This window comes from Lethenteron reissneri, unplaced genomic scaffold (assembly GCF_015708825.2).
Source record: "Lethenteron reissneri isolate LAM-NWPU_2019-01 unplaced genomic scaffold, ASM1570882v1 scaffold_147, whole genome shotgun sequence".
Classification (NCBI taxonomy): Eukaryota; Metazoa; Chordata; class Hyperoartia; order Petromyzontiformes; family Petromyzontidae; genus Lethenteron; species Lethenteron reissneri.
Genome location: NW_026891190.1, coordinates 154442 through 175985, shown reverse-complemented (window position 1 = coordinate 175985; position 21544 = coordinate 154442). Strand labels below are relative to the sequence as shown.

The following is a 21544-nucleotide window of genomic DNA, read 5'->3' as shown; positions in this document are numbered from 1 at the left end:
CTCTCCCGTGTGAGTTTTCTGGTGCCTTGTCAAATGTTCAGGACGATCCGTGCTGAATGCACACCGGTCGCATTGTTGCCTTTTTGCACCGAGCCACGCCGAGTGCCTTTGCTCCATCAGACCAAGTCTGCAGAGGAAGCGACAGCTGCAGACAGAAAAAATGTTATATCCACCTCAGTATCGATGCACAGAGGAATGCATATTTACACGGTAACACATGACTTAGAAGTCGACACTTATTCATATATTCATGATATCGTGAAAAAGATTCCCAAATTCATCACACGGGCTGTTCTGGCACACAATGAGAGGGCGAATGGTCATAAACATGCCAGGAAGCCCTCGAATCTTCAAAATGAATGTTAAACCTAAAACTCCGAGCACACAATTTTGGCTGTCTAGCTACAAAAGGAATACAGTAATCCCTCGCCACTTCGCGGTTCAAGTTTCGCGGCCTCAGTGCATCGTGGATTTTTCAGACAAGGCACGTGATTGGTTCCCGGCGCGAGATCGACGAATGAGAGCACGAGTGGATGTACAGTATCCCGTGAGCTGATTGGCTGCGCATCATCGCATCCTCTCCCAGCTTATTCCCGTGTTGTATCTCGCCACTCTCGTTCATGCTGTCAACTGTGTCTCGCGTATCTTAGTGTTGTGTTCGAAATTAACTGGTGAGTGTAGAACACTATAATACGTATCGTATGAGAGAGAGTGAATGTATAATATTAAGGTTTTATAATTAAATAGATTTAAGTAAAATATATATATATATAAAGTATAAATATACATATTTTAAACATTCTGGTACCCACACACACATATACGGAAATTACTAGGGGGGCCAATCCTACTTCGCGGATTTGCACTTATCGCTGGGGGTTCCGGTCTCCATTAACCGCGATAAACGAGGGATCACTGTATTTATGAAAGCTAAATTTAGCTGACATAGCAAAAGGTGTTGAAAAGAATACTATTTGTGTTATGCAAAGATGCATAAATTAATGTTCAATCGCAACTTAGAGGTGTGAAGCCAGCCAGACTCACGATGTCCTTGAATGCTGGGATGAACAGATCTGACTTCAGCTGCATGTGTGTGCTGTGTTAACTTCTTGACTGTTTCCATTCTTATAAAGTTCCAGAGGAAAACAAAAACAAACTATTGTTGTGATACAGTATAACCTCCGTGTTCAATAGAGTTAATAGACTTAACTGCAAACACAAACTTTACACTGTCACACACTGGCATGGTTAAGAGGTGTGTCCAGACCCATGCCTAACCACCTTCATCCACTCACTATTAATGCTTCCTGACTCCACAAAGTAATTCAATGAGGATTAATCAGCATCGCCGAGGCTGCGTGTCTCTCTCGCTCCCCGTGGTGAGATGTTAACTACCTCTCCTGGCATACAGGAAGTCGTGGATTCATCCCAACCCTGATGCCTGCTGTATATTTAGTTTGTGTGTCTTTCTCTCTTCCTGTGGTCGCGTGGATTTCCCTCCGGATCCCCCGGTTGTCCCCACTCCACATGCAGAGAGTGAACACCGCCACGCGTCCAGAGTGAACACCGCCACGCGTCCAGTGTGAACACCGCCACGTGTCCAGAGTGAACACCGCCACGCGTCTAGAGTGAACACCGCCACGCGTCTAGAGTGAACACCGCCACGCGTCTAGAGTGAACACCCCCACGTGTCCAGAGTGAACACCGCCACGCGTCTAGAGTGAACACCGCCACGCGTCTAGAGTGAACACCGCCACGTGTCCAGAGTGAACACCGCCACGCGTCCAGAGTGAACACCACCACGCGTCCAGAGTGAACACTGCCACGCGTCCAGAGTGAACACCGCCACGCGTCCAGAGTGAACACCACCACGCTGTTGACAAGCCTCACCTTGTTATTGTTGTTGTGGGCAGGTCGCTTCTGAAAACAAGAGCGGTACAGCAGCTCAAGCGGGCGTGGCCTGGTAAAAAATGAAAACAAAAACTGCGAATATTTAAAATAAAACAAAGTTACAAAGTAGCGAGCCAGGTGAAGAGAAATTAAAACTTAAGCAAGATACTCTTTGGTCCTTTCGGTAAAGTCACGTAGAATAAATAATAAAATTATAGTTTCAGTTTCATTTATTTGGTATAGCCCCGTGAGCCATTCGGCTCTTGAATCGGATGCAACCGCAACAAACAAAAACATGAACGAGAGAACATCTTAAAGTGACTATGTGACTGTGCAAACATGAAAATCCAGGGAAAAACAGCAAAATATTCCACAAAAAGCACCTAAAACCAACGCTGTGTGCAAATAGCATACAACGTTTCAATTGCAATACAAGCAATCATCATCAGGTACAAATGAAAGAGAAAAAAACCTAGTAAACTTAGAAATGTAATGCAATACAACACAGAGAGTCAGCTAACATAACAGTCAACACCCCAACAGGTTGATAACGTTCTTCCAAAGATTTCTCAATTTGAGAGAGAGACAAAACACAGACACGGAGACACAGAGACACATAGACAGACACATAAGCAGAGAGAGATGACAGAAAGACAGAGAGAGAGAGACACACATAGACACAGAGAGAGATGACACAGAGACACAGAGACACACAGAGAGATGATACAGACACAGAGAGAGACACACACAGAGACATGACAGACACAGAGAGAGACACACACACACAGAGACACACAGAGAAACAACGCCTGTGTCGAGGCCTTAGAGAGAGAGGGGGGGGGGTAGAGAGGGGGGGGGGGTAGAGAAATTAGCATGTCAATGCAAGGCCGTAGCCACGGAGTCAACATTGGGGGGACCAAATCTTGCAGGGGGTCTGGGGTCCCCCCCCCCAGAAAAATATCTAAAATTGAAAACTAATTTTCTGCATTTTCCTCCCTAAAATATTTGTAAAAGTTCACTAGCACATGGGATGGAATTTGTTTTATTTTATACAATAATGTCCTAATAGTGTATTGTATTACATTGCTGTTTTTTCTTTTTTTACCTTTCCTTGTTTCATAGTATGTAATGGCAGAGATTAGGGATTCATAAAGTACAACGCAATCATATGAACAGAAATCTATGCATTGTTATATGAAGACAAGTCCAGATTTCGTGGCCAAGGTTTAGCAAATTGTTGTTTTTATTAACAGAGCATCGCAATTATTATTTACAAATATTTTACAGCAATATATTGGAGGGGCATATTTGATTATTATAATTATTATAACATATTATGATTATTATAACATGTTATAATTATAACATATTATACTTATTATAACATTATAATTAATATATATTATATTTATTATGACATTATAATTACGGCCTTGTGTCAATGAGAGATTTGGAGCTTTGGTGACTGCACACAGAGAGAGACACTTAATCAAACAAACTTAACATTTCAAATGTAATGCAACACAGAGAGTCGGTCAACACACCAACTAACAGACTCTTAGGTTGTTTCGGTAAAGTCAACATGCAGGTAACAAATGAATTTTAAATTAATAAAACTAAAAATAGAAATAAAAAAAATCACGCCTCACTTGATGCAGCAAATCTGGCTGTGACGGTGCCACCTGATGACGGAGACTTGTGTTGCCTCCGAAACGTCGTGATTTATTTCATATTTTATTTCTATTGTTACTTTTATGAATTTTTATTTCATTTTTTACCTACATGGTGACTTTACCGAAAAAAACCTAAGAGTATGAATCCTTGCAGTCACGAAAGCGTCACATCTCGAGTTAACACAACTAACGCATCGCCTGGCTGATCGCGTTCTTTCACAGGTTGCTAAACTATCTTCTTGGTTCTTTCGGTAAAGTCACGTAGAATGGAAATAATAAAACATTAAACATATAAAACCTAATATTAGTTTTATTATTTTATTATTTCCATTCTACGTGATATAAAACATAATAAAATGTTATGTTTTATTTGTATTATTTTGTTAAAAAATTTGTATTTTATTATTTCCATTCTACGTGATGACTTTACCGAAAGAACCAAGCAGATGAATACCCGGAAGTCACGAAAGAAGCTTTAAATCGAAATTGCTAAACTAAGCGAGAGAATTGAAGCGAACGCGACCAGGCGAGGGCAGGAGGCAAGGCCCCGCGTTGTAAAGTTCCAATCTGGACATCGCTTCCATGCTCGCTGCTACTCAAATAACATCCCTACGAGAGAGAGAGCGAGGCTCTACCTCGGTAAACAACCACCACAACCACCACCACAACCACCACCACCACCACCACAACCACCACCACCACAACCACCACCACAACCACCACAACCGCGATGAGAATTTCTCACCTCGGATTTCAGTTCCCGCGCGGAGCGGCAACTTTCCGTTACCTCGTGACGTCACGCGGCAGCAGCAGGTGACATGACGTCACTTGTGGGGTACAAGACACTCCCCTCCCACAATGAGCGGCTCTGTAACTTAAATAAATTATGTTAATGAGCCTGGCCCACACGTGGAGGGATGGGCGTGGGTGCCGAACAGGTCCCAACGAACTCGTGACGTCTTTCACGAATAAATTATGTTAATGAACCACCAGTCAGTGGGCGTGGCTTTGCCCAAATAAGGATAGTGCTTGAACAGATAACGGAAGTGACCCAGGCAGAGATGACGTCACGCTCAAGGGCCCGTTGGGCGGGGTGGGGTGAATACCTTGGTGACGTGACGTCACTAGCGAGGAACACCTCCCGCTGGCGTTTCACACCGATGAGGTCATGCTGAATGGTGACGTCACAGAGCGGGGTTGAAGTTTAAGTTGATTTAGATTCATTTTTCATCGCTCCCTCCCTTGAACAGGGACCCCTTGGGTGTGTGAGCTCAGCTCAACAACGTGGACATTATTGTGTGTGTGTACATTGTGTGTGTGTGTACACACTGTGTGTGTGTACAGGGCAGTAGGGAACGATCCACCGGTTGTGAACCTTCATTAGCGAGTTAGTGGCAGGTCTGAGCATTGTTTGAAATCCACCATGCTTAGTATTTCTGTGAAGATATCGAGGATAGCCATCACTGAGTGTCTTGCAAGTAGTTCCGTGGATACCTTTTGGTACACCTGTGGTCTTGCATACATGGCGCATTTGGCTAGAACTGGGCACATGGGCCATGGACCATTTGGTTGCAGACCGCACAGAAAAAAAAGCAGGGTCTGGATGGGGGTGAGATAGCTTAGCACTGATTAATGTGTCAATGTGACTTGCATGAATTGTTTCCCTCATCCATAGCGAAATGTGAGCACGAGGTGGACGACGTTTTAGCCACCCAACGGTGTGCAAGTTACTGCTTGTCTATCCAAACACGCCGCCTTCGTTGGTCATAATAAGCATCATGAGGTCATAAACTTTGAGTTTTAGACCCTCACTAAGATGTCATGTCTGTCTGGTGGCTTTTGGATTGGATGAAGGTAAACCTGGATCTCCTTTCATTTGGGATTGCAAGTGAATGTGATGAAGAGATGGGGAGTGGCATATTGGCTGATGTACGTCATGGCATCCCGAGTTTTCTCATGCATGTATCTTGGTGGAGCTGTGAAGGATGAAGGCAAAACAACTAATCAGCCCACATTGTAACAGTTTGCATCTCCTTCGGAATTGATGGCGTCCCAGAGATGAGCATACTGTTCACACACAGGCGGTTTTGATTCAGTAGAATGTAAAAGGCGCTCACTCTCAATGTTGGCATACTCATCGACAACATATTGGTGAAAGAGGTTGGCGCACCACAATGTGGTGTCCTCCTCTGTCCATGATCACGAAGGAATAGAAGTTTTTTAGACGAGACAGTTTCGTAAGGATGTCTTTGTCCTGCAAATTTGTAATTGGAGGAATCTTGACGTGGTACCCATCTTGGCCTTGCGACAAGAAAATGTGTTATTGTAGGGCATTGTATGCTCTGTTAGTGTCAAGAAATTGTGCGATGGTGTTTTCTTGGTATGGAAGAACAATGTCTCTCTCACAATGTTCCTCACCCACCGTAAGAAAGCAAGGTCAACAATATTTGGGGCATTGAACCTCCCTGCGTGCTCCCCGCTTTGGTGGAAAGTAAAGGTGCGGTACGACAAAATTTAAATGGGTGATGTTCCCACGAATGTAACAAAACGATAGACGAAATGCAATGGGCTGTAGCTAAGAAAATCCAACGTATTTAGCAGTATAACATATTAATCGGCATCGCAGTACTACGTATCAGTAAATAGCGTGACGTGTGCAATCGAAACAATAGAAATGCATTGAAGAAATAAGATGAAATAAGCTTACATTAAAGAGCAGCAGTACGCATAGCTAAGTTGAGAAGTAGGCTACAGTCTAGATTATAGACTGCCAGTACGCCGACTCAATGACACAAGCATTGCTACAGTCGACATGAAAGGCTGGCAATATGGTCAGCAGCTGATAAAGCAGGATACAGTCAACATGAAAGGCTGGCAGTACACCGAGTGAGGTAAAGAAGCAGGCAACAGATTATAGACTGGCATACACTCAATGCCCAAAAGCAAAATTAGCAGTGTAGATAATAGTTTAACATGTAGGCTTTCGCGACCAATATTATTTATTACAAACATTTTTGGGTTAGATCGCGTTATTAATTATGTGTCGTAATCCTCCACCACCCGACACGGCCAATCAGCAAAAAACTGTCACGTTGACAAAGACAAAAAGTTCCCTACTTTAGACCACCGGTGTGTTGAAGAGTGAATCCACAACATTTACAATTTTTGAGTACGACGTTTCGCATCATCGGGCAATTCGCCAGAATGGTGCCAGTGCACCGACGTTAATTAATGAGCAGGCAGCAGGTAACAGCACGGACTGGCAGTACACCGTCTCAGCTTCATAGAAACACAGCACAACAAGAACATATTTAGCAACCAAATAGTGCAATATTAGTTTTCTACACACAAACATTTTTATTGTAATATTTGCCAACTTATTTGTTTCATAATAGTAAACAATAAACTTGAGTTCTTAGCGAAAGATTAAATAAAATTCTACTTCACATTGCCGTGGTGAGGCCTAGTCCCATGCAGAGCCCGCGGCCTCGCCTAGATTGCCAAGCCGGAGGAGGTGACACATTGCCAGGCTGGGGGCTGGGCCGCTCTCCCCACCCGCGCTGCAACAATGCCATCTAAGCGCTCTAATATTAATATATACGGACTTTATAGCAGTAACTGCACGCATTGGGGTGGGGGGGACATAAGACTTTGAAGAATGAACCTCAGCGTTGTATATATTTTTTAAGCATTGTTAACGCGAATGAGATTTTTTTATCGAACGTGTGTGCGTTGCTAGGGGTGCAATTGCGTGCTTTGTCCCGCATCGTGCGACAAAACTACATAAATAAAGAAATATCGCACAAAATCGCTAATTAAACTAATTTAATGGTGACGGATGTGAAAAACGAATAGTGCTTGCCAACCGCAGGGCTTCCGGCGTGGTACCGGGCAAATTTTTTTCGTAAACCTCACTGTTAGAGAGACAAATCCCTCGCAAGCGCGTGAACACACAGACAGACAAAAAATGAATTTATATATAAGCACACTACTTTAACTGTGATGAACGCTGCACTTTCTGTCGTTTTCATGCAGGGGGTGCTGTAAACCTACGCGCCCCCTGCATGAACGACGGAGGCGCAGGGACAGACGTTCGATCACGTTGGAATTGATCTGCAGACGGCGGTCTTCTCGCACGGCCAGCTCTGTGTCGCCTCATCTCAATCCCGCGATCCCAACCAGGTGAAAGTCCGCATCGAATGGAATCCCCGGCAAGGCCATCTACTTAACGATGAGAGAAAATTCACACGAAATGTCGTTTTCAATGAATAATTCAAAGTTGTTTCATTTTCAAACTTCAAAACGGAGCATCGGGTGCTTGCGCGGATGCGTCGTTCGTGTGCTATTTTTTTTGTGACTTTCCTGGCCCAAGGCCGTAAATGGTTGTGAGGGGCACCGCAGGCGGTCAGGCTTGCTTCAATCCATGGTTGTGAACATCCAGACTTTAATCGGCAAGGACCATTTCTCGTCCTAATTCGACAAAATCTACGTCAACACGTAATACAAAATTATAATTCGTGTTGTAGAGAATGTATCTCCTCTACGTGTAACTTTTGAGTGGTATTCCTTGTAACAGATGAATGATCCAAGTGTGCTCCCTATTTCAAAGACAATGAGTTGCTCCAGAGGGAGATGCGTCCTGAAAACACAAAAATACCCTTTGACCTGTATCACACGAAGGAGTCTCACCTGAGTGATCCTGTACAGGTTACTTCAAAACACACACTGTGTCCTAACATGACTTATTCAATGTTTGACCCTTATAGACAAAATGTTACATGTACGCACACCATCAGACAAGTAATCATTCGAACTTATTGAGTCATTTTAACAAAATTGAATTACTGCACTGAAATATGCTGCATCAGGTTACATCATATTAACAAGTAGCTATTTTAAATGATACCACCGTCTGCTTAACAGTGTATGTACAACATACTATTGTGTCTTTCAAAACGAGTCGGCCATTGCATGCTGGCGTCTGGGTCAAAATTGATCAAATTATAAACATTACAAACTCCACAACTGAGATGTCACATCAACCATCGCCCCCTACTGACAGGCTCTTGTCCACATGTAGGCCGGTGCAGGGCCACCACCTTGTGCCACACAGGGGCAGCTGCTACTTGGGGATGCTCTTCGAGTGGTTGAGACGAGATACAATACAAAACTCCGAATTGCCGGGGCGATTAAGCAAGCACCATATAAATACAATTGATAACATAGTGAATGCTGGGGAGCTTATTGGCTCCCGCTCCTGGTTAGAGATCTACCCAACACACAGGTTTACAAGAACTGGCTGCTCTTACCCTGCAGGTTGAACCTAGGAACTGAGTGTTCAACTTCACATTCTTGTCATTAAAGGCCTGTGACAAAGGTGCATCGATTGAAGCGACATCGTCTCAAGCTTACGAATCTACCGGGTCTCCATTTGACTTTGTATTTTATCGGAGGAAGTCCACCCACACCTCCACTTCCACAAACTGCTGGGAGTTGCCTCGCTCTGCCTCACAGTCATAATTCTCCTCCTGCTTCACGTTGCCTCCATCGATGTGAAGGTCCGATATTGGAGTTGAATCTTCATCTTCACATTTTACTTTCACTTCTTCGCTCTTCACCATCACTTCTTCACATTTCACCTGCACCTCTTCATGTTTCACCTCGATACCTTTAAAATCGTCCAAGCCGAAATTGTCTTCCGGTTCTTGTTTGATGAGGGATGGGCTCATTGCGGCACTTTGACTTTCACAAGCTGATTTCAGACTCCACTCCTTGTGGATCTTCTGATGCTTGTGTGTTCTCTGGTGTCCTTGAAGATTTGATGACTGTGCAAACACCTTCCCGCACACACTGCACTTTAAGGGTTTCTCTCCCGTGTGTGTTCTCTGGTGTACTTGAAGATTTTGTTTCCGTGCAAATGCCGTCCCGCACAGAGTGCACCTGAAGGGTTTCTCTCCCGTGTGTGTTCTCTGGTGTATTACAAGAGTAGATGAACGTGCAAACTCCCTCCCACACACACTGCACTTGAAGGGTTTCTCTCCCGTGTGTGTTCTCTGGTGTACTTGAAGATTTTGTTTCCGTGCAAATGCCGTCCCGCACAGAGTGCACCTGAAGGGTTTCTCTCCCGTGTGTGTTCTCTGGTGTATTACAAGAGTAGATGAACGTGCAAACTCCCTCCCACACACACTGCACTTGAAGTGTTTCTCTCCCGTGTGTGTTTTCTGGTGTTTTACAAGAGCAGATGAATCTGAAAACGCCTTCCCACACACACTGCACTTGAAGGGTTTCTCTCCTGTGTGAGTTCTCTGGTGCTGTGTCAAATGTCTAATATAATCCGTGCTGTATGCACACCGGTCGCATTGATGCCTTTTTGCACCGAGCCGCGCCGAGTGCCTTTGCTCCATCAGACAAATTCGACAAAGGAAGCGACAGCTGCAGACAGAAAAAAAGTTATATCCACGTCAGTATCAATGCACAGAGGAATGCATATTTACACAGTAACACATGACTTATAAGTCGACACTTATTCATATATTCATAATATAGTGGAAAAGTTTCCCAAATTCATCACATGGGCTGTTCTGGCACACAATGAGAGGGCGAATGGTCATAAACATGCCTGGAAGCACTCGAATCTTCAAAATGAATGTTAACCCAAAACTCCGAGCACACAATTTTGGCTGTCTAGCTACAAAAGGAATATTTATGAAAGCTAAATTTAGCTGACATAGCAAAAGGTGTTGAAAATGATACTATTTGTGTTATGCAAAAATGCATAATATTAATGTTCAATCGCAACTTATAGGTGTGAAGCCAGCCAGGCTCACGATGTTCTTGCACGCTGAAATGAACAGATCTGACTTCAGCTGCATGTGTGCTGTGTTAACTTCTTGACTGTTTCCATTCTTATAAAGTTCCAGAGGAAAACAAAAACAAACTATTGTTGTGATATAACCTCCGTGTTCAATAGAGTTAATAGACTTTACTGCAAACACAAACTTTACACTGTTACACACTGGCATGGTTAAGAGGTGTGTCCAGACCCATGCCTAACCACCTTCATCCACTCACTATTAATGCTTCCTGACTCCACAAAGTAATTCAATGAGGATTAATCAACACCGCCGAGGCTGCGTGTCTCTCTCGCTCCCCGTGGTGAGATGTTAACTACCTCTCCTGGCATACAGAAAGTCGTGGGTTCATCCAAATCCTGACGCCTGCTGTATATTTAGTTTGTGTGTCTTTCTCTCTTCCTGTGGTCGCGTGGATTTCCCTCCGGATCCCCCGGTTGTCCCCACTCCACATGCAGAGAGTGAACACCGCCACGCGTCCAGAGTGAACACCGCCACACGTCTAGAGTAAACACCACCACGCGTCCAGAGTAAACACCACCACGCGTCCAGAGTAAACACCACCACGCGTCCAGAGTGAACACTGCCACGCGTCCAGAGTGAACACCGCCACGCTGTTGACGAGCCTCACCTTGTTGTTGTGGGCAGGTCGCTTCTGAAAACAAGAGCGGTACAGCAGCTCAAGCGGGCTTGGCCTGGTAAAAATAAAAACTGTGTTAATATTTAAAGTAAAACAAAGTTACAAAGTGGGGAGCCGGGTGAAGATAAATTCAACTTAAGCGAGATATAATTGTTTTTTTATTCTTCTATCTCGCAAGAAAATTGACACCTTTTTTACGAGGAGTCATGTTTGCATAGACCACAATACCTGCAGTCGGAACGCAAACAAAAAACACAAATCTAAGCGACAGAATTGAAGCAAACGCGATCAGGCGAGGGCAGGAGGCAAGGCCCCGCGTTGTAAAGTTCCAACCTGGACATCGCTTCCATGCTCGCTGCTACTCAATTGACATCCCGTAGAGAGAGCGAGGCTCTACCTCGGTACACACCAACCACAACAACAAGCACCACCACAAGCACCACCACAAGCACCACCACAAGCACCACCACAAGCACCACCACAAGCACCACCACAAGCACCACCACAAGCACCACCACAAGCACCACCACAAGCACCACCACAAGCACCACCACAAGCAGCACCACAAGCAGCACCACAAGCAGCACCACAAGCAGCACCACAAGCAGCACCACAAGCAGCACCACAAGCAGCACCACAAGCAGCACCACAAGCAGCACCACAAGCAGCACCACAAGCAGCACCACAAGCAGCACCACAAGCACCACAAGCAGCACCACAAGCAGCACCACAAGCAGCACCACAAGCAGCACCACAAGCACCACAAGCACCACAAGCAGCACCACAAGCACCCACAAGCAGCACCACAAGCACCACAGCAGCACCACAAGCACCACAAGCAGCACCACAAGCACCACAAGCAGCACCACAAGCACCACAAGCAGCACCACAAGCACCACAAGCAGCACCACAAGCACCACAAGCAGCACCACAAGCACCACAAGCAGCACCACAAGCACCACAAGCAGCACCACAAGCACCACAAGCAGCACCACAAGCACCACAAGCAGCACCACAAGCACCACAAGCAGCACCACAAGCACCACAAGCAGCACCACAAGCACCACAAGCAGCACCACAAGCACCACAAGCAGCACCACAAGCACCACAAGCAGCACCACAAGCACCACAACAGCACCACAAGCACCACAAGCAGCACCACAAGCACCACAAGCAGCACCACAAGCACCACAAGCAGCACCACAAGCACCACAAGCAGCACCACAAGCACCACAAGCAGCACCACAAGCACCACAAGCAGCACCACAAGCAGCACCACAAGCAGCACCACAAGCAGCACCACAAGCAGCACCACAAGCAGCACCACAAGCAGCACCACAAGCAGCACCACAAGCAGCACCACAAGCAGCACCACAAGCAGCCACAAGCAGCACCACAAGCACCACAAGCAGCACCACAAGCACCACAAGCAGCACAAGCAGCACCACAAGCACCACAAGCAGCACCACCACCACAAGCAGCACCACCACCACAAGCAGCACCACCACCACAAGCAGCACCACCACCACCACAAGCAGCACCACCACCACCACAAGCAGCACCACCACCACCACAAGCAGCACCACCACCACCACAAGCAGCACCACCACCACCACAAGCAGCACCACCACCACCACAAGCAGCACCACCACCACCACAAGCAGCACCACCACCACCACAAGCGCACCACCACCACCACAAGCAGCACCACCACCACCACAAGCAGCACCACCACCACCACAAGCAGCACCACCACCACCACAAGCAGCACCACCACCACCACAAGCAGCACCACCACCACCACCACAAGCAGCACCACCACCACCACAAGCAGCACCACCACCACCACAAGCAGCACCACCACCACCACAAGCAGCACCACCACCACCACAAGCAGCACCACCACCACCACAAGCAGCACCACCACCACCACAAGCAGCACCACCACCACCACAAGCAGCACCACCACCACCACAAGCAGCACCACCACCACCACAAGCAGCACCACCACCACCACAAGCACCACCACCACCACAAGCACCACCACCACCACAAGCACCACCACCACCACAAGCAGCACCACCACCACAAGCAGCACCACCACCACAAGCACCACCACCACCACAAGCACCACAACCACCACAAGCACCACAACCACCACCACCACAACCGCGATGATAATTTCTCACCTCGGATTTCAGTTCACGGGCGGAGCGGCAACTTCCTGGTCCCTAGTGACGTCACGCGGCAGCAGGTGACATGACGTCACTTGCGATGTACACCTCCCCCTGGCGTTTGATGCCGATGAGGTCACGCTGAGCGGTGACGTCAGAGAGCGGGGTTAGAGTTCAAGTTTGTTGACAGAAGGGGAGCGGCGTTGTCGATACGGCCTCAAACGAGTCCCCGGTGCGGTGTGTCAACATCGCCAGCACTGGGGAGACAAAGGCGGCCGGGCGTGGAGCTGGCCACCCACCCCCTCTGTGTGTGCCGTGACGACCTCTACCGGTGCTGCTACTCGCTATGAGCAGCACTTTGTAGATGTTGTGGCTTGGCTCTCCAGCACACCGCTGGCGACATTTCACGATGACATTTTCACGTCCATGAAAAGATAATCGCCATACTAATCTAGGCCGTTTTTTGGCAAAATCGATCAAAATTTTCTAGCTTTATTTTTCAACGAAAAGTGCATTCCTTGGTTGTGTTTAGCCTGAGTAGCCTATATATAACGTTAAAAAGTGGGGAATTTCATGCATGAAATTTTCGAATGTAAAAAAGTTAATCGGCATACTGTGCCGTTTTTAGGCTCAATAAGCCCAACTTTCACAGTTTTATTTTAGGACGAAAGTTAATTCCTCTATTGTATTTACCCTTAGTATGCCATGTGTTAGATAAAAATGCCGTTATTGGCCAATAATGGGCTTCATTTTTTAACAAAAGTTCAATCCTCGGGTGTGCTTAGCCTTAGTATTCTATATATTACGTAAAAAAAGTGGTAAATTTCACCATGAAATTTTAAAGTAAAAAAATAAAATCGGCCATAATTGGCCAAACTTTCACAGCCTTATTTGTCGACAAAGGTTCATTGCTCCATTGTATTTAGCCTTAGTATGATATGTATTAGATTAAAAGTGGAAAATTTCACGATGAAATGTTCACGTCCCAAACAAAAAATCGACATACTAACCTCTGCCGTTTTTGGCTAAAATGTAACGAATTTTTACAGCTGTATTTTTTTACAAAAAGTGCATTCCTCGGTTGTGTTTAGCCTGAGTAGTCTATATATTACATTAAAAGTGAGAAATTTCACCATTAAATTTTAAGTAAAAACATCAAATCGGCATAGTTTACCAATGCTGTTCTTGGCCAAAATTTGCTCAATTTTCATAGCTAGATTTTCCAATATAAAGTGAATTCCTCCATTTTGTGAAGCATTTGTATGCTCTATATTACTTTAAAAGTGGGAAATTTCACGATTAGTTTTTCACGCCCCAAAAATAAAATCGGGGATACTTATGCCGGTTTTAACCAAAATAAGCCAAATTTTCATAGCTTTCTTTTTCAACAAAAAGTTCATTCATCAATTGTATTTACCCTTAGTATGCTATGTATTAGATTAAAAGTTGAACATTTTATGATGAAATGTGCACGTCCCAATATATAAAATCGGCATACTAACCTATGCCGTTTTTGGCCAATAATGGACAAATATTTGCAACTTCATTTTTCAACAAAAGTGCAATCCTCGGGTGTGCTTAGCCTTAGTATCCTATAGATTACGATAAAAGGTGGGAAATTCCACGCCGGGTGCTTCCCGCGAGTACTCTTATATAAGCACACAACTTCATCTGTGGTGAACCCTGCACTTTCCGTCGTTTTTATGCAGGAGGCGCTGCAAACCTACGCGCCCCCTACATGAACGACGGAGGAGCGGGGACAGACGTTCGATCGCGTTGGAATCGATCTGAAGACGGCGGTCTTCTGGCACGGCCAGCTCTGTGTCACCTTATCTCCACCCCGCGATCCCAACCAGGTGAAAGTCCGCATCGAACCGAACCCTGGTAAGGCCATCTACTTAACGACGAGAGAAAATTCACACGAAATGTCATTTTCAATGAAGTCTTCCAGATGAAAAATGATATCAGCTTTTAATGAAGAAATACAAGTATCAAATGCAAAACATAATACAATTCAAAGTTGTTTCATTTTAAAACTTCAAAACGGAGCATCGGGAGCTTGCGTGAATGCGTCGTTCGTGCGCAATTTTCTTCGTGACTTTCCTGGCCCAAGGCCATAAATGGTTGTGAGGGACGCCGCAGGCGGTCAGGCTTGCTTCAACACATGGTTGTGAACATCCAGACGTTAATCGGCAAGGACCATTTCTTGTCCTAGTTCGCCAACATATAAGACGTCATGCAAATTTCAAATGAGTGATGTTGTGCAGAATGTATCTACTAGATGTGCTCTGCCTTGTAACCGAATACAAATCTGTACCAAAAATGCATTTCAAATGTGCTCTTAAAATTACCTCCTTGCTATGAAGCAGATCAGCAGACACATCTTTCATTTATCGATCTTTCCATGAAACAGAGGAATATTTTACACAAACTATAACTAGCACAGCCTTCTGGGAGTCCGTCATTGATTCAGTGCAAGCCACCTGTGGATCCGTATTGGTGCACAGCGTCTCAAGAGCAGCCGGGGTTGCTTCAACTGATAATTACGAATATCCAGACGTTAATCAGCAAGGAGTATTTCTCGTCCTAGTTAGACAAAATCTACGTCAACACGTAAGACAAAATTATAATTCATGTTGTTGAGAATGTATCTCCTCTACGTGTAACTTTTGAGTGGTATTCCTTGTAACTGATTAATGATCTGAGTGTGCTCCCTATTTCAAAGACAATGAGTTGCTCCAGAGGCAGACGCTTCCTCAAAACACAAAAGTACCCTTTGACCTGTAGCACAAGAACTATGAGTCTCACCTGAGTGATCTGTACAGGTTACTTGCAAAACACACACTTTGTCCTAACATCACTTATTCAATGTTTGACCCTTATAGACAAAATGGTACATGTACGCACACCATCATACAAGTATTCATTCTAAATTATTGACAGGCATATTAACAAAATTGAATTACTGCACTGAAATATACTGCATTAGGTTACATCCTAATAACAAGAAGCTAATTAAAAAAATACGCACCGTCTGCTTAACAGTGTATGTACAACATACTAATGCACCATTCAAAACGAGTAGGCCATTGCATGCTGGCATCTGGGTCAAAATTGATGAAATTCTAAACATTACCTACAAACTCCACAACTAAGATGCCACATCAACCATCGCCCCCTACTGACAGGCTCTTGTCCACATGCAGACCGGTGCAGGGCCACCACCTTGTGCCACACAGGGGCAGCTGCTACTTGGGGATGCTCTTCGAGTGTTTGAAACGAGATACGATACAAAACTCCGAGTTGCCGAGGCGATTAAGCAAGCACCATATAAATGCAATTGATAACATAGCGAATGCTTGGGAGCTTATTGGCTCTCGCTCCTGGTTAGAGATCTACCCAACACACAGGTCCACACAGACTTGCCACTCTTACTCTGCAAGTTGAACCTAGGAATTGAGTGTTCAACTTCATTCTTGTCATTAATAGCCTGTGACAAAGGTGCATCTATTGGAGCAACATCGTCTCAGGCTTACACATTTACCGGGTCTCCATTTGACTTTGTATTGTCTCGGAGGAAGTCCACCCACACCTCCACTTCCACAAACTGCTGAGAGTTGCCTCGCTCTGCCTCACAGTCAGAATTCTCCTCCTGCTTCACGTTGCCTCCATCAATGTGCAGGTCCGATTTTGGAGTTGACTCTTCATCTTCACATTTTACCATCACTTCTTCACTCTTCACCATCACATCTTCACTCTTCACCATCACTTCTTCACTCTTCACCATCACTTCTTCACATTTCACCTTCACCTCTTCATATTTCACCTTGACACCTTTAAAAGTGTCCAAGCTGGGATTTTCTTCCGGTTCTTGTTTGATGAGGGATGAGATCATTGCGGCACTTTGACTTTCACAAGCTGATTTCAGACTCCACTCCTTGTGGATCTTCTGATGCTTCTGTGTTCTCTGGTGTCTTTCAAGAGCAGATGACTGTGCAAACACCTTCCCACTCACACTGCACTTGAAGGGTTTCTCTCCCGTCTGTGTTCTCTGGTGTAAATGACGATCTGATGAACATGCAAACGCCTTCCCACACACACTGCACTTGAAGGGTTTCTCTCCTGTGTGTGTTCTCTGGTGTCTTTCAAGAGCAGATGACTGTGCAAACGCCTTCCTGCATAAACTGCACTTGAAGGGTTTCTCTCCCATGTGTGTTCTCTGGTGTGCTACAAGATTAGCTGACTGTGAAAACGCCTTCCCACACACACTGCACTTAAAGGGTTTCTCTCCAGTGTGTGTTCTCTGGTGTGCTACAAGATTAGCTGACTGTGAAAACGCCTTCCCACACACACTGCACTTAAAGGGTTTCTCTCCCGTGTGAGTTCTCTGGTGTAAATGACGATTTGATGAACATGCAAATGCCTTCCCACACACACTGCACTTGAAGGGTTTCTCTCCTGTGTGTGTTCTCTGGTGTCTTTCAAGAGCAGATGACTGTGCAAACGCCTTCCCGCATAAACTGCACTTGAAGGGTTTCTCTCCCATGTGTGTTCTCTGGTGTGCTACAAGATTAGCTGACTGTGAAAACGCCTTCCCACACACACTGCACTTAAAGGGTTTCTCTCCCGTGTGTGTTCTCTGGTGTGCTACAAGATTAGCTGACTGTAAAAACGCCTTCCCACACACACTGCACTTAAAGGGTTTCTCTCCCGTGTGAGTTCTCTGGTGCATTATAAGAGTATATAAATGTGCAAACGCCTTCCCACACACACTGCACCTGAAGGGTTTCTCTCCCGTGTGTGTTCTCTGGTGTATTACAAGAGCAGATGACTGTGCAAACGCCCTCCCACACACACTGCACTTGAAGGGTTTATCTCCCGTGTGTGTTCTCTGGTGTTTTATAAGAGCAGATGAATCTGAAAACGCCTTCCCACACACAGTGCACTTGAACGGTTTCTCTCCCGTGTGTGTTCTCTGGTGCCTTGTCAAATGTTCAGGACGATCCGTGCTGAATGCACACCGGTCGCATTGTTGCCTTTTTGCACCGAGCCGCGCCGAGTGCCTTTGCTCCATCAGACCAAGTCTGCAGAGGAAGCGACAGCTGCAGACAGAAAAAAAGTTATATCCACATCAGTATCGATGCACAGAGGAATGCATATTTACACGGTAACACATGACTTAGAAGTCGACACTTATTCATATATTCATGATATCGTGAAAAAGATTCCCAAATTCATCACACGGGCTGTTCTGGCACACAATTAGAGGGCGAATGGTCATAAACATGCCAGGAAGCCCTCGAATCTTCAAAATGAATGTTAAACCTAAAACTCCGAGCACACAATTTTGGCTGTCTAGCTACAAAAGGAATACAGTAATCCCTCGCCACTTCACGGTTCAAGTTTCGCGGCCTCTGTGCATCGTGGATTTTTCAGACAAGGCACGTGATTGGTTCCCGGCGCGAGATCGACGAATGAGAGCACGAGTGGATGTACAGTATCCCGTGAGCTGATTGGCTGCGCATCATCGCATCCTCTCCCAGCTTATTCCCTTGTTGTATCTCGCCACTCTCGTTCATGCTGTCAACTGTGTCTCGCGTATCTTAGTGTTGTGTTCGAAATTAACTGGTGAGTGTAGAACACCATAATACGTATCGTATGAGAGAGAGTGAATGTATAATATTAAGGTTTTATAATTAAATAGATTTAAGTAAAATATATACAAAGGCGGCCGGCCGTGGTGGATACAAGTCCCGGGCGAAGCCGGGTAGTACAGCTAGTTAAATAGATTTAAGTAAAATATATATAAAGTATAAAAATACATATTTTAAACATTCTGGTACCCACACACACATATACGGAAATTCCTAGGGGGGCCAATCCTACTTCGCGGATTTGCACTTATCGCGGGGGGTTCCGGTCCCCATTAACCGCGATAAACGAGGGATCACTGTATTTATGAAAGCTAAATTTAGCTGACATAGCAAAAGGTGTTGAAAATAATACTATTTGTGTTATGCAAAAATGCATAAATTAATGTTCAATCGCAACTTAGAGGTGTGAAGCCAGCCAGACTCACGATGTCCTTGAATGCTGGGATGAACAGATCTGACTTCAGCTGCATGTGTGTGCTGTGTTAACTTCTTGACTGTTTCCATTCTTATAAAGTTCCAGAGGAAAACAAAAACAAACTATTGTTGTGATACAGTATAACCTCCGTGTTCAATAGAGTTAATAGACTTAACTGCAAACACAAACTTTACACTGTCACCTACTGGCATGGTTAAGAGGTGTGTCCAGACCCATGCCTAACCACCTTCATCCACTCACTATTAATGCTTCCTGACTCCACAAAGTAATTCAATGAGGATTAATCAACATCGCCGAGGCTGCGTGTCTCTCTCGCTCCCCGTGGTGAGATGTTAACTACCTCTCCTGGCATACAGGAAGTCGTGGATTCATCCCAACCCTGATGCCTGCTGTATATTTAGTTTGTGTGTCTTTCTCTCTTCCTGTGGTCGCGTGGATTTCCCTCCGGATCCCCCGGTTCTCCCCACTCCACATGCAGAGAGTGAACACCGCCACGCGTCCAGAGTGAACACCGCCACGCGTCCAGAGTGAACACCGCCACGTGTCCAGAGTGAACACCGCCACGCGTCTAGAGTGAACACCGCCACGCGTCTAGAGTGAACACCGCCACGCGTCCAGAGTGAACACCGCAACGTGTCCAGAGTGAACACCGCCACGCGTCCAGAGTGAACACCGCCACGCGTCCAGAGTGAACACCGCCACGCGTCCAGAGTGAACACCGCCACGCGTCCAGAGTGAACACCGCCACGCTGTTGACAAGCCTCACCTTGTTATTGTTGTTGTGGGCAGGTCGCTTCTGAAAACAAGAGCGGTACAGCAGCTCAAGCGGGCGTGGCCTGGTAAAAAATGAAAAAAAAACTGCGAATATTTAAAATAAAACAAAGTTACAAAGTAGCGAGCCAGGTGAAGAGAAATTAAAACTTAAGCAAGATACTCTTTGGTCCTTTCGGTAAAGTCACGTAGAATAAATAAATAAATAATATTGTAGTTTCAGTTTCATTTATTTGGTATAGCCCCGTGAGCCATTCGGCTCTTGAATCGGATGCAACCGCAACAAACAAAAACATGAACGAGAAAACATCTTAAAGTGACTATGTGACTGTGCAAACATGAAAATCCAGGGAAAAACAGCAAAATATTCCACAAAAAGCATCTAAAACCAACACTGTGTGCAAATAGCATACAACGTTTCAATTGCAACACAAGCAATCATCATCAGGTACAAATGAAAGAGAAAAAAAACCTAGTAAACTTAGAAATGTAATGCAATACAACACAGAGAGTCAGCTAACATAACAGTCAACACCCCAACAGGTTGATAACGTTCTTCCAAAGATTTCTCAATTTGAGAGAGAGACAAAACACAGACACGGAGACACATAGACAGACACATAAGCAGAAAGAGATGACAGAAAGACAGAGAGAGAGACACACACATAGACACACAGAGAGAGATGACACAGAGACACAGAGAGACACACAGAGACACACAGAGAGATGACACAGACACACAGAGAGAGACACACACATAGACATGACAGACACAGAGACACACACACACAGAGACACACAAAGAAACAACGCCTGTGTCGAGGCCTTAGAGAGAGAGGGGGGGGTAGAGAGGGGGGGGGTAGAGAAATTAGCATGTCAATGCAAGGCCGTAGCCACGGAGTCAACATTGGGGGGGACCAAATCTTGCAGGGGGTCTGGGGTCCCCCCCCAGAAAAATATCTAAATTTGATAACTCATTTCCTGCATTTTCCTCCCTAAAATATTTGTAAAAGTTCACTAACACATGGGATGGAATTTGTTTTATTTTATACAATAATGTCTAATAGTGTATTGTATTACATTGCTGTTTTTTCTTTTTTACCTTTTCTTGTTTCATAGTATGTAATGGCAGAGATTAGGGATTCATAAAGTACAACGCAATCATATAAACAGAAATCTATGCATTTGTAATAAAGGACTCGACCACGATGTCTGGCTTGGTGTCCTTTATTCGGTTCTTCTCTCTTAACCCGCACGGCTGTCCTTCTATAAGACTCTATACTGACACTGATACTGCTCTCCTGCAGTTCCTCCCCTCGTCGTTCTCTCAGCCTCTCTCTCCTCTCGTCGCTCTCGTAGCCTCTCCCTCACACACAGCCTCGCCGGCTGTGTTCCCCGCAGCTCCTCGTCCGCCTTCTCTCCAGCCGCCCCACCGCTGTCTTCTCTCGCAGCTCC

The 21544-nt window shown here is 45.3% G+C and overlaps 2 protein-coding genes and 1 long non-coding RNA gene across 3 annotated transcripts in view; all 3 read right to left on the bottom strand.

The window, feature by feature from the left end:
* Positions 1-18807, bottom strand: part of LOC133362427 (zinc finger protein 271-like) — a 33070-nt gene extending 14263 nt beyond the window's left edge. The window contains exons 1-3 of the mRNA XM_061581372.1: positions 18674-18807; positions 17297-18264; positions 9401-9885 (exon numbers count right to left, since the gene is read on the bottom strand). Coding sequence (XP_061437356.1) covers positions 9401-9885; positions 17297-18264; positions 18674-18807 — 1587 coding nt within the window. The remainder of the gene's footprint in view (positions 1-9400; positions 9886-17296; positions 18265-18673) is intronic.
* LOC133362425 (uncharacterized) lies at positions 60-4368 on the bottom strand. The gene is made up of 3 exons (XR_009757499.1): positions 4309-4368; positions 1891-1960; positions 60-145 (listed from the first exon to the last, which is right to left on the bottom strand). It is a non-coding gene; the product is annotated as an uncharacterized LOC133362425 (long non-coding RNA).
* LOC133362424 (zinc finger protein 883-like) overlaps positions 18251-21544 on the bottom strand; it is a 30800-nt gene continuing 27506 nt past the window's right edge. Inside the window, exons 5-6 of the mRNA XM_061581365.1 lie at positions 20085-20154; positions 18251-18330 (exon numbers count right to left, since the gene is read on the bottom strand). The gene's annotated coding sequence lies outside the window, so the exon portion shown is untranslated. The remainder of the gene's footprint in view (positions 18331-20084; positions 20155-21544) is intronic.